Consider the following 13,214-nt stretch of genomic DNA (forward strand, 5'->3'; position numbering starts at 1 on the left):
TAGCCATTACAACACCGGTGAGGCAGGAAAAAGATTAACGTGCCGATGAAGCAACAGATAATTTTTATTTTCTTGTAGTAATAAAAAATATTTACAGCAAGGTGATGATAAATTTGGTATATAACCATGTGTAACTCATAAATGTTCTTCGGTCTTTTTCTACACTAGTTTTGGCTTACCAACTTGTGCCGATGAGGCGCCGATGAGACTTTCTTTTCTTTCTTTTCTTATTTGGTAATGTATTGAATTTTTTGTTATGTGATTTTTGAGTGTTACCAATTATGAATCAAAATTAAATCACTCAAAAATAAAGGTCCAATAGTTTTTTGTTCTTTGAGAATCAGATCCATAATATTTACTAGTTATTTTTCTCCCTTGATGCAACAAAGGAGCTCGTTCTTGGTTGAATGTTCTTCTCATTTTCCCAGTCCTATATTTTGCAATCCCATCTTCCTTGCTTAATTTTCCAGTCAAGGGCTGTTTTCCCTGCCCGTGTTTCAATTTTCTGAACAGACAGACACAACCTTTCACAGGAAACAAACGTTCACAGGAAACAAACGGTCACTGTGCAAAATAACTGCATTTCTTCGCTATAAAAAACCTCTGCAACTGTCTCTTCAGATTCTCAGACAAACCCCTTCATAATCATGGACAGAAACACAGACATGTTCTCAAACCTGCCAAGTTCTCTGCTCATAATCATTGCAAGTTTCCTGTCATTCAAAGAAGCTGCTAGAACATGCATCTTGTCCAAACAATGGCTTAACATTTGGCGCGAAGTGGAGAACGTTGATTTCGACGAAAACAACTTTGTTAAACTTGATGAATCTGAGGAGAATCAAAAAGTTCAAAGAGAAGTTTTCATCAACTTTGCACGGCAGTTTATTGCAAACCATTCACAACAGGTTATCAAAACACTTGGATTCAGATGTTCAAAGCCAGGGAATTTTCTTGTCGATATGCAAAACATTGTCATGTTTGCGACCTCGCATAACGCGACAGGATTAAGACTAGATTTCTCTGATCCTACATGGAGAGAAGACGCAATTATGAATCATGAAGCAGTATCTGAATTGCCTTCACATGTTTATGAACATGGCCAGGCTCTTGAATCCTTGAAGTTGTTTTCGTGCAGGTTTGATGCATCTAAGTTCACTAACTTTAGTGCAATAAAGAGCCTTTCTCTGGGGTGGATTAACATAAATATTGGATCTATTTTGGTTATATTGGAGAGTTGTCCATTGCTAGAGACTTTGCATCTGAAAAAGTGTTGGAACTTGGAATATTTTGAGGTATCCAAGCCAGGTTTGAGGCTACAAAACTTGGTTCTTGACAAATGTGATATTAGGCATGAATGGTTAGCAATTGAAGGACCAAGATTTCAATTCTTCAAGTACTCAGGAAAAGTGGGTCAATTTCTCTTGGAGAACCAACGTGACATGGTAGAGGCTGAACTTGATTTTGGGATGCAGACTGAATTTGAAGAAGTTGGTGCCTTCCTTTATGATCTCTTACAAGAGCTTTTTGCTGCTCGAATTCTGACTGTTTGCAGTGTCTTCTTACAGGTGTAGATCCTTACATTTTTTTTTTTTTTTGCATTATGTCTTAATTAAAACCATTTTCCTAGTGAATTTTATGTTGCCCCTCACATTTAGACAGATTTTGTCAGTTTTATGTAAGAATTCCCAGTTCTTGCAAATATTTTGTCTTAAAATTGCCTTACTTTTTAATTTGTAGTCTTGATTTCATAAGATTAATTTGTGTGATAAAAAAACAGATAGAACTTGTATATCTGATTTAATCTTATGCTATACATGGATCATCTTCTCTTTCAATTTCTCTCTTAGTCTTACAATTTTGATTTATGTTTTGTACTGAAAAAGGGGCAAAACTTATATTTATGATTTGATTTTGAAAATCCTCAATTTAATCCTTAACACATCACTTCATTATCATTTGAGTTACAAAACTTTTGATTTTATGCAATGTCATCCTTTCATCCATATATTATTAGTGAGGAAGTTAAAAGATTTCGTTCATAAATGTAAATTAAATGTTTTTATCCAGAGCATTAAAACAAGTCCTAATTTTCCCTAGAAGACAATTTCTTCAACCTTAAATCATAATAGATTCTGACCTAATTGACTAGTTTGTATAAAAGGAGAAGTGGGAAAATCTTGTTTCCACAGTAATTTCTTTTTTAGAGTAAATTAAAGCTTAATACTGTCGCATATTTGGGACTAACATCATTTTCTTTTGTTGATGGTCACTCACAGATTATTCCTAGCGGAGACGAACCATTGGGTTTGCAAGCTCCACTTGATGTCCGCAAGCTGATCTTGAAAACAGCACTGCACAGTAATGAATATTGTGGTATCAAGTTCATGCTAAGGAGCTCTCCTCGTCTAGAGACGCTTACCATAGACATTGGCCCTGCAAGAATTTTCCCAGTAAGTACTCTTGCAGAAATCCGGCCACCATTTTCTGCCGCGCAGCAATGTTTTTTTTCTGAGTAGCTTGAACTTGAAGGATTAACGTTGTTCTTTAAACTATGCTTGTTTCAGGATTATGAACCTCCCTATCCATTTGACCCTGAGGAACTTTGGTCAAGGAACTTTCAAGTTGAATTTTGCGTCATTGAGACTCTTAGGGTGGTGAATGTGAAGGGATTTAAGGGCACAAGGAATGAACTGTATGTGCTGAGATACTTGCTCCACTTCGGCCGTGCAATGGAGGAACTTAATCTTTATGCCTCCAATGAAGGTGGCGATAATGGCGAGAATAGGGAGTTCTATATGGGAAGAGCACAGATAGTCTTGGGATTCTACAAGGCATCTCGGAATGTAAGCATATCAGTCTTATAAACCAGTCTTTCCAACCATTTTATTTTGGTATCAGCTTTGAAATAATACCAGCAACTTGGTGATGATTCACTAAACTTTGTGCTGAAGATGATGGAAGCTTGTGTTTTCATCTCTACTTTTATACATTATGGATTCTTTTGAATAATTATGGATTTATGGTTTCGTATGTATTACTCAAGAAGGTTCTTGAGTACGGAGTTTTTACAGAGAAAACTCTTAATTATTAAGAAAAAAGTTTTAATTATAGCTGATCGATCTCGATTATGTTAGATAACCTTGTTGATACGTCTAAACTTCTTTTTAAGCCTCGTTTTTATCCATCCAGTTCATAATTTTTAAAAATAATGTTCAGGTCTCTTGAACCTTTTTTTTTGTTCTTAATGTTAACAAACGAAAGGCTTTATTGGTCTTATCAGCGGTAATTATTTTCGATTCAGTTCAGTTTTTACATTTAAAAAACAACCTAACTGAAAAAAAAAAGGACCTAAACCGAACCGGAACCAGTCCAAACCGACCGGTTTAGGTTCGGTTTTTGAGGTCCAAAACCGGAAAAACCTATGGGTTTTTTTTCTCCGTGACTGAAATGTGCCTCAGTTCAGCATCAAATTTACTCCCACAAACCTCATTAACATCATAAAAGGAAAGAAAGAAAAGGAAACAGTAGCAGCATCAAACACGGTCTTCGCATCATCAACAATGAAATTTAACCACTCTGACAAAATTCCATCTTTTTTCTCCATCTCGCCATCGCCATCGCCATCGCCATCGCCATCGCCATCGCCATCATCCCCACCTCCACCTCCCCCACCACTAGAATCCACCACTGCTTTAGTCTCTTCATCAGAATTCTTAACCCCATAACAAATTAATCTTTGAAATTGAACCGAAACTTTTAATCTTAGTGAGGTTTTAAGTTTCAAGTTGGGGTTTCGGGGGAAAGAGAGAAAATGGCTTGGTTTATTTTTAGACATTGTCTGTGTCTCTAAACTTTTTGAGGGAGGGGGCGGGGGCAACAGTTGTGTCACTGTGGATGAAAGGGTTAATGGGAGGGGAGGGGGCGGCTGTGTGAAACTAAAAGTGAAAGAAATGAAAAATGGTATGTGCTAGGGTTAATCGTTAATGCATAATGGCTAATGGGAGGGAGGAGGCGGCTTGCGGCTTGGTTTATTTTTTTTTTCATTTCCAAACCGAACCGGTTCGGTTCGATTCGGGTTGATCGGTTCAGGCACACCAAAATCGGAAATCGAACCAGATATTTTTCTAAATATTTTAACCAGTTTAATCGATTTTTTTTACTGGTTCGGTTTTTTCGGTTAATTTTTTTAATTTGGGGTGGGGAATTTCTGTTGTTTACTTAAAGTGAAGGAATATGAATATGGGCAGGAAAAAAGATGCCGTGTGGTGGACTGAACAGATTATGATGATCAAACTGGTCCCGAGGGGGAGAAAACAAGTAGACTTATATTTTAATTTCATGTGGCAGGAAAAAAACAATAAGAAAACTGATCATGTGAATATTTCTGTCCTGAAATTTTAAATATTTTTATGCAAAGAATTGAGAAACCAATTTCCTGTGCATGAACATGGATACCTGACTAGTTTAGAAAATGGCAGTAGGCAGGGAGGGAGAGAGACACAACATTGCAATGATTTCCTTCCAGAAAGGATGTTGCTTAACAATTGTTTTACATAAATGCAGTGTAAGTGGTTTTTTCAGTAGTCCAATTAACTATTCACAACACGCTAAATGATGCTGCAGTGATAGTCACAGAATACTAACTATTTATGTTTTTCATTTATTTTTTATGAATTTATCCGATTTTACGATTTAAATTGAGAGTTTTGTAAATTAATCTAGATTATCCAATTATCTGGATTAATCCTTTTTATTTTTCAGATTTTTTTTAATTAAATATTTTTTTTTAATTAGATTTTTTTTCTCGATTTGCTTTCTATAAATTTACTCGAGCTGATCTAATATGTTATCATCTTAATATTTTTAAAAGTATTATCTAACATGTCGCCATAACGATATTTTAAAAAAATATTCAATATATATTATATTTTGAATTCATGATTTTTTTATAAAAAATACATGTTAGTGACGTTTCAATATTTTTTATATTAAAAAAATTAATCTAACACATAATACAACGTGGGCCAATGATCTAATTATGACTAAGACACTCCTATTAAACTTGTTCATCCTGAAACCCAATCAACTCAAGACATAGCTTGAGCGGGGTTTCACAAAAAAATAAAGAAATTGATTTGGTATGATCCGGTAAAAAATTAGATTGACCCATGACTTTATTACACTAATTAAATCCATTCAACTTTTTTTTTTAAAAAAAATCCAGGTCGTGCTTAATAAATATGTACTAAGTTGTTGTACTTTATCTCATTAGAACGAATATAAAGCTATTCTTAAGATAATATTTTCCCCTGAAACAAAGAATTTTTGTTGGGCATTGGGATAGGTACGGGGGAGGGGCTGACCATTGATGGTTATAGTTGAAAGTGGAATTGGAATAAATGTGGATTCTCCTGTCTCTTTGATTGTCCATACCTAGATATGGGCTTTACTCCCTTTGTTGAAAAAACGTGAATTCAGATCTGAAAAATGGCATGCAGCAGCATGACAGTGTGTTTAGAATTCCTGAGGAAATTACCAGCTTGGATTATTTTAGTTTAAGCAGCACTGATTCCTTCTCTAACATGGAGGAGGAATATATGAGAAAAAAAACATTATTTTTACACTATGTTACCATATACAAGGTAACAGCAGCTATCTCCAGTCCAGTGTAGAGTTAGAAGAGAAAAAGAAAGAACAAGGAGAACCATACAATATAAAAAAAAGGGTCTGCAGAATCCATCTGCTGAGCTGCTTGAAGGTTTTATCTCTTGTTTACATCTTTTTCCCTCTTTCGGCTATGTACAGGAGGATCAGTGCCAAAGCGACCACCTTTAGAAGTCAATTATGGGTTCTCCAACTGTCAAGTTTCTCTCTACTGTCCATGGCAGGTTAAAGAGTTTAGCCATGATAAATTTGAAGATCTTGTTCACATTTATGTTATGTTTAGAACTTGAAAAGAAAAGGGTTGCCTTCATTGCCTTTGCATATGCCCTTGCCTGTAATACATCACAGTAGAGAATTCAATTTGACAGGCCTAAAGCACATTTAACCACAGTTCTTTCCAATCTTAATTAACATTCATCAATCAATGGGGAAACATGTGGCCCCTTGTGCTTCTTTTTCAACGCGGAAATACAAAGAAATGTCAGTTTCTTCAATTTCTCCAGAATTTCTTTTTTCCAAAACTTGACTAATTAGGACTCAAAAGTTTTTCTTCTTATCTTATCGTGTATTTGAGTTTTTCAAAATGTTTTTTTTACTTGAAAATATATTAAAATAATATTTTTTTATTTTAACACTAACAAATTAAAATCTATCGAAAAATACACACAAAAATAATTTAAAGCTAAAAACAATTTAAAATTTTGTAAAAACATGGTCCTGTTACAAAGACAAACACCGCCTAGTCATCCCCCACACCATTCTTCAAACTCACAGTCTAATCAATGGGATGTCTCGTTCATGAAAATTAAGCTGCAGACATTATACTTGAATTTAAAGTTTTTGGCAGCATAATCATTCCATTTAGTACTACTTCTTGGAGGAGGACTTTTCTAAAAAATAACCTTCAAGCTTCAAAAGTATAAGAAATACCCCAGAAATTGAATTTTATGGTGCACGGAAACCTGTGAAATTCTAATTTTTTCAGGTGTGATCCACACGAGCTCCATGAATCTGACCAAACCAATCAAATAATTGAGGATTACAAGTAAATTACCTGAGTCACTATTGTCCACTGCAAATTTGGTGGGAGTTGGACAAAATCATCAAATTTGGTCCCTATTAGTATAGGAATTGCTGTCTGCAAACAGAGCACAGAAAACTTTGAGATACAAAAAGCATTCACATTAAAACAGTTTGGTCTCTTATTAACACCAGGGCTCCACTCTAAAAAAATGTCTCACTGTACGATCTAGTGATGCAGACCCCATTAAATAAAAGCAAAAAAGCATACACAAACTGTTAAGAAGATCATGAACAATGAAACATTGCATTGAAAACATCATTAATTCTGTGGCTCCACTCTTTAATTGGTTTTGGTAAAGTCATAGATTGTTTCACACATCCCTCGAACTAACAGTAGCTTTATGGTTCAGTGATTCAATTGACATCAATGCTCCTTTTCTGGGCTCATGCACAAACTTAATTAACATCAGTATACATGATGATTAACTAATCAAGGTTAATCAAGGTCACATTACTGAAGGATCACTCATCCCTTAAATGTCAATTATTGGTTTATGATGAGGCATTTGATGACTATCATTTCAGAAAGGTTAACAGAATCAATTGTTGGTAAAGAAAGGAACTTTAAATCGGTACCTGATTCCATTTTCTTGCCTGATTGTACCATTCAACCACACTGCAAGGCCATGAAAAATCAAATCATATGCTTAGAAAAGTCTAGCAATGCCTAGAGTTTTTGCATTAAAGAAAAGGTATTTGTTCCTAACTTGTTAAGAGTACACCGGCTAGTAAGATCAAACATGAACAGTATTGCTACTGCATCTTTACATGCAATTGGAACATGATCAAGTGAACTGCTATCACCTACATCCAAATAAACAAAAAAAAAAGAGAAGCTAATTAATTAACAAAATTCCATTCTTAAGCCTTAAATTATAAAAAAAAAAACAAAAACAAAAAACTCAGTTAAACAGTTATAAAATACCTGCTACATCCCATATACTAAATGAAATTCTTGCACCTTGAACAAATAATGTTTTGTCCATCAAACTCAATCCTGTCATCTCTAAGCATTTCTTCTCCTGCTCATCTCCCACATACTTTATCTTCATTCAAAAAAAAAAAGGGAATGATAAAAGAAATCAATCCCAGCGCCAGTCATGCTAACCCATGACTCAATATAAAAAAAGAAAAAAAGATAAAGAAAAGGTCATATAAGCTTACCACAAAGCTTGTTTTACCAATTTGGCAATCACCCAACAAACTAATCTTCAAAGAGACTAAATCCGAATCCTTGCTAAACCCACGACAACTTGCAGCCTCCAATGACGTCTCTACACCGGCTTCGATGGCCTCCGGTGGTGGAGAGCACGATCTGTAAGTTAGCCTCCGGTACCTTGCAGGCTTGCCTATAGAGCAAGCAAGAATCTTGTCCCAGATGAAATGAAAAAACTGCTTAAACACAGTTACACGTTCAAGAATGCTCCACTTGATGCTATTCCCATGAGCAATCTTTACACAAAGTTGTGTCATCTTTTCATGAACGATCTTGGACATGAAAATACAACTTTACTTCAGGTTTTTTCATAGTACTTATTTCTGTTAATGTTGTACAGTATGTTTCTTTTTTTTTTTGGTATGTCTGGTTCTTTCTTTTTTATTTAACTAACCTCAGCTAAAAGAAGATGGTGTCGTCTCTGTATCATACATAGGATAGACAGTTGACCGGTATTTGATGTATGCCCAAACAGTCCATGATGCCGCCTTCTTGGGTTTTACGCATGGGCATTTGGGTCAACATTGAGGTCTTGACTCTTGGAGTGTGAAGGGTGTTTTGGTCATTTAGTGAAAAGGGTATTTTGGAGATAAAACAAAGTTCAAAGGGATAGAATTTCGCCTGCGTAGACCTATCACAGGCAACCTGTGATAGACAAGAAATCTAGATTTAAGAATGTGATGCTTGTAATTATAATTTAGAGGTTTTACGGCGTATAATGGCGGTATCGGGAAATGGTCACAGCATGAACAATGGTAGGAAAAAGTAAAAAATATATTTTTTTTACTCTTGAAAATTAAAATAGAAAGCAATATATAATGATGGTGGAAATTATATATAATCCTAAATTGTTCTTTGTAGGGTTTTTTTTCCCTTCCAAAACGGGGTCTTGAATTGTGAGACCAGCACTCTCTATTTTAAGGAAAATGCTACGTGAATAGAATCTCAACCTTTTTTTTAAAAAAAAAAAATTCATATTTATAAAATTGTTTAATTTCAATGTTTCAAATCTGGGCTATTTTTCATTTGAAAAAGATAGGCATTAATCATAGAGAATTACTTGAAAACAACTAGATTTCCTAATACATGTTGGTGATAATAGCACATTACACTCTGGAGATAATCAAGGCAGCAATCAACGAGAAAATCACTCCTAACATCAAGGATCAATTCATGGAAATCAAGACGTTATGAGGAGCTGATTAGTTGTGTATATAGAATCTTAAATAGCTTTCCTTATAAGAGCTGATACTGTTATTATTATCAGATTATATTCGATACTATTATTATTATTAGGCTGTAATAGTTTTCCATATAATGCACCATTCTACACCATAAGCTGGTAGCTGTGGTTTCATTATTATCTCTAAAACTCTTCATGGTATCAGAGCCTCTATAGGATTAATCTCCACTTGATCTTATGGCCTCAGAAAATTCTTCCATACTCTCCTTCAATACTATGGTTCACATGGTAACAGTGAAGCTATCATCAACAAATTTTCTTCTTTGGCGCAGTCAGGTAGTTCCCCTGCTGCAATGTCAAAAATACTATGGATATATTGATGGCTCAACCCTTATGCCTTCCGCTACCACTGATTCCACAGCCTACAATCTTTGGAAACAAAATGATCAGCTAGTCATGAGTCTTATTCTTTCTTCTCTCACAGAAGAAGCACTTTCTATTACCATTGGATTTACAACATCAAGAGACATCTGGAATGCTATTGAGACTGCCTTTAGTCATAAATCTAAGGCTCGTGAACTTCAAATAAAAGATGAGCTTCATCTCATGAAGCGTGGCTCTCGCAGTATCTCTAAGTACTCTAGAGTATTCAAGGCTCATTGTGATCAATTATCAGCAATGGGATGTCCAGTTGAAGACACTGACAAAGTGCACTGGTATTTGCGTGGTCTAGGCCACGAGTTCTCAAGTTTCTCCACCACTCAACTCTCTTTAACTCCCATTCCCAGTTTCAAAGATATTGTTCCTAAAGCAGAAAGCTTTGATCTTTTCTCCAAGTCTATTGATTATACTGCAGGTGGCCCCTCTGCTTATATGGTTCATTCCTCTGCATATTCCAACCGACATGCAAGGCCATATAATAATCAAAACAGGTATAAAGGAGGCCACTCAAATGGAGGAAATCGTGGGAAGCAGCAGTCTAGGAGGTCTCCTCGATGTCAAATATGTCGAGAAGAAGGTCATTATGCCACAAACTGCAAGATCAGATACACAAAATCTGATGCAAATCTTGTTGAAGCACTTGCAACCTGCACTATCAGTAATGACACAGCAGATTGGTATACTGATACAGGAGCATCTGCACATATGACTCCTGATGTGTCTCAGCTTGATAGCATAGAACCTTACACTGGTAAGGATAGAGTTATTGTTGGTAATGGATCTTCCCTTCCCGTTACACACATGGGTTCCTGCTCTCCCACTCCAACTCTTCAATTAAAAGATGTCCTTGTTGTGCCAAACTTAACCAAAAATTTGCTTTCTGTCAGTAAATTAACCAATGATTTTCCTCTTGCTGTTCTTTTTACTGACAATAAATTTATCATACAGAATCTTCAAACTCAAAAGGTGGTGGCAAGCGGTGATCGTGTAGATGGACTTTATGTACTGAAGCGTGGACACCATGTTTTCTCTGCTATCATCAACAAGCACAATTTATGCAATTCCTTTGACATTTGGCATGCTCGTTTAGGCCATGTATCCCCTCAAATAATTTCAATGCTTAATAAGAAAGGTTTTTTATCTCTTACCTCTATACTGCCAAATCCATCCTTGTGTGTGAGTTGCCAAAAAGCTAAAAGCCATAAACTATCTTTTCCCTTAAGTGATAGTCGTTCTCAAACAGTTTTAGGATTAATCCATTGCGATTTATGGGGACCAGCACCAATAAACTCAATCTCTGGCTATCGATATTATGCTATTTTTATTGATGATAACTCTCGCTTCACTTGGTTCTACCCATTAAAGAACAAAACTGATTTTTATCACACCTTCATCAAGTTTCAAACACTGGTTGAAAATCAATTCTCAGCAAAGATAAAAACATTCCAAAGTGATGGGGGAGGAGAATTCACCAGTAACATTTTTCAGTCTCACTTAGACAAATGTGGTATTCACCATCAACGTTCTTGTCCCTATACACCCTCTCAAAATGGTAGAGCCGAGAGAAAACATCGACATATCACTGAGACAGGCCTTACAATGCTCTTTCATGCAAATGTTCCTCTTAATCTTTGGGTTGAAGCCTTCAGTACAGCAGTTTTTACAATTAATCGCTTGCCCACACCTGTCTTGAATGGAGTTTCTCCATTTGAAATTCTGTATGGTAAGTCTCCTACCTATGAATTATTTCGTATTTTTGGCTGCTTATGTTTTCCATACTTAAGAGATTATACTAAACATAAATTTGAACCCAGAAGTCTTCCATGTATTTTTCTTGGTTACAATTCATCTTATAAAGGATTTCGATGCTTAGATCCTAAATCACATCGAGTATTTATCACTCGACATGCTCGGTTTGATGAAACAGTCTTTCCATCATCTTCATCTCATATGCAGCCTTCTCCTGCACTGTCAGACTATATTTCTTTTCATGATCCCAGTTCCTCAAATTCTCCTTTGTCTAGCACTCATTCTTCTGCAGGTTCTCAGTCCTTACCATCAATTACTCCATCTATACCATGTAAATCATGTGCCTTGGAGTTGCCTCAGAGTCCACCAATTTTGCTGCCTCCTGTGTCTCCTACAATAGCTGAGAGAGTTTCAGAATTGCCTGTTGAGTCTACTTCCAGAATTGAGCCGTTTTCAGATATACCAATTGCACCGGCTCAACATTCTTCTTCAAATCAGAACTCTCATTCCATGATAACTCGTGGAAAAGCTGGTATCTCCAAATCCAAACATTATAATTATGTTTGTCAAATTCCTGCCTCTCCTTTATTATCATCGCTATTAGCTATGAAGGAACCAAAAGGATTCAAAAGTGCTGCTAAATCACCCGAATGGCTAGCTGCCATGGATGATGAAATTTGTGCTCTCACTCATAACCACACATGGGAACTGGTTCCCAGACCACCTGCTACCAATGTGGTTGGATCCAAATGGATTTTTCGGATTAAATATCATTCTGATGGCTCCATTGATAGGTTCAAAGCACGCCTAGTTGCTCAAGGCTACACTCAACTCTATGGACTTGATTTTCACGACACATTTAGTTCGGTTGTTAGAGCTTCTACAGTTCGCATTGTCCTCTCTATTGCAGTAACTCGTGGCTGGAACATACGTCAACTTGACGTTAAGAATGCTTTCCTTCATGGTCTTCTTCAGGAAGAAGTTTTTATGGAACAACCACCCGGTTATATTGACACTTCTCATCCACACCATGTTTGTCGCTTAAAAAAAGCCATCTATGGTTTGAAACAGGCACCGAGAGCTTGGTTTCATCGCTTTAGCAATTTCTTACTCACAATTGGTTTCACTTGCAGCAAAGCAGATTACAGTTTATTTGTTCATTCATCAGATAATGGTATCATTTATTTGCTGCTATACGTAGATGATATTGTCCTCACCGGAAGCAATGCATCTCTCATTGACACCTTCATTCACAAGCTCCAGCAAGAGTTTTCTATGAAGGACCTTGGCAATCTACATTATTTTTTGGGTTTAGAAGTTACTCAATCTTCACAGGGACTGTTCCTAAGCCAAGTGAAGTATGCAAGAGATATTCTCATCAGGGCTGAACTTCATGATTCGAAGCCAATAGCAACACCGATGATTGTTTCTCATCATTTAACTTCTGATGGTCCTCTATTTCATTCACCAACAATCTATCGATCTCTTGTTGGTTCGCTGCAATATCTCACCATCACCAGACCGGATATTACACATGCAGTAAATTCAGTAAGCCAATTCATGCATGCACCACGAGAATCACATTTTCAGGCCGTCAAACGAATTCTTAGATATGTTAAAGACACTCTCCATTTCGGCCTCAACATCAGTTCATCAAGTCATCTCAATATCTCAGCTTTTTCAGATGCTGATTGGGCTGGTTGTCCAGAAACCAGTCGCTCAACATCAGGGTATGCAATTTTTATGGGTGACAATTTGATTTCATGGACCTCTAAAAAGCAGACCACAGTTTCTAGATCTTCAGCAGAATCAGAATATAGAGCATTGGCACTCACTGCAGCTGAGGTTAAATGGTTGCTCAACATTCTTCATGATTTA

General features: G+C 36.2%; 3 protein-coding genes across 4 annotated transcripts; 1 reads left to right on the plus strand and 2 right to left on the minus strand.

Moving 5' to 3' along the window:
* The first annotated feature begins 254 nt into the window (after positions 1 to 254).
* LOC18095935 (F-box protein At3g62230) lies at positions 255 to 2,995 on the plus strand. Its single transcript, XM_024593601.2, has 3 exons — positions 255 to 1,565; positions 2,205 to 2,450; positions 2,565 to 2,995. The coding sequence occupies exons 1-3, from the start codon at positions 648 to 650 to the stop codon at positions 2,862 to 2,864; spliced, it is 1,464 nt and encodes a 487-aa protein (XP_024449369.1). The 5' UTR covers positions 255 to 647; the 3' UTR covers positions 2,865 to 2,995.
* A 459-nt stretch (positions 2,996 to 3,454) lies between these two features.
* LOC127904503 (chloroplast processing peptidase-like) lies at positions 3,455 to 3,835 on the minus strand. Its single transcript, XM_052448536.1, has one exon. The coding sequence runs from the start codon at positions 3,833 to 3,835 to the stop codon at positions 3,455 to 3,457; it is 381 nt and encodes a 126-aa protein (XP_052304496.1).
* A 1,685-nt stretch (positions 3,836 to 5,520) lies between these two features.
* LOC18095937 (septum-promoting GTP-binding protein 1) lies at positions 5,521 to 8,382 on the minus strand. 2 transcript variants are annotated; one of them, XM_006370602.3, is made up of 6 exons: positions 7,912 to 8,378; positions 7,673 to 7,793; positions 7,455 to 7,551; positions 7,324 to 7,363; positions 6,719 to 6,802; positions 5,521 to 5,996 (listed from the first exon to the last, which is right to left on the minus strand). In XM_006370602.3, exons 1-6 carry the CDS (start codon positions 8,242 to 8,244, stop codon positions 5,832 to 5,834), a joined length of 840 nt encoding a protein of 279 aa, XP_006370664.1. In that variant the 5' UTR covers positions 8,245 to 8,378; the 3' UTR covers positions 5,521 to 5,831. The 2 variants fall into 2 exon arrangements, with proteins under 2 accessions (XP_006370664.1, XP_052304215.1); XM_052448255.1 differs by lacking the exon at positions 5,521 to 5,996 and adding an exon at positions 6,377 to 6,626 and having other exon boundaries at positions 7,912 to 8,382.
* Between the last annotated feature and the right edge of the window lie 4,832 nt (positions 8,383 to 13,214).

The sequence above is a fragment of the Populus trichocarpa genome, chromosome 1 (assembly GCF_000002775.5).
Source record: "Populus trichocarpa isolate Nisqually-1 chromosome 1, P.trichocarpa_v4.1, whole genome shotgun sequence".
NCBI classification, from domain to species: domain Eukaryota; kingdom Viridiplantae; phylum Streptophyta; class Magnoliopsida; order Malpighiales; family Salicaceae; genus Populus; species Populus trichocarpa.

Excerpts from the sequence above, each read along its gene's own strand:
- LOC18095935 (XM_024593601.2), top strand. The coding sequence starts at position 648 with ATGGACAGAAACACAGACATGTTCTCAAACCTGCCAAGTTCTCTGCTC. Across the intron at positions 1,566-2,204 it reads TTTGCAGTGTCTTCTTACAG|AGTAAATTAAAGCTTAATAC; the intron begins GTGTAGATCCTT and ends TTTCTTTTTTAG. Across the intron at positions 2,451-2,564 it reads GCCCTGCAAGAATTTTCCCA|GATTATGAACCTCCCTATCC; the intron begins GTAAGTACTCTT and ends TGCTTGTTTCAG.
- LOC127904503 (XM_052448536.1), bottom strand. The coding sequence starts at position 3,835 with ATGTCTAAAAATAAACCAAGCCATTTTCTCTCTTTCCCCCGAAACCCC.
- LOC18095937 (XM_006370602.3), bottom strand. The coding sequence starts at position 8,244 with ATGTCCAAGATCGTTCATGAAAAGATGACACAACTTTGTGTAAAGATT. Across the intron at positions 7,552-7,672 it reads TAGTATATGGGATGTAGCAG|GTGATAGCAGTTCACTTGAT; the intron begins GTATTTTATAAC and ends ATTTGGATGTAG. Across the intron at positions 7,364-7,454 it reads AGCCGGTGTACTCTTAACAA|TGTGGTTGAATGGTACAATC; the intron begins GTTAGGAACAAA and ends ATGGCCTTGCAG.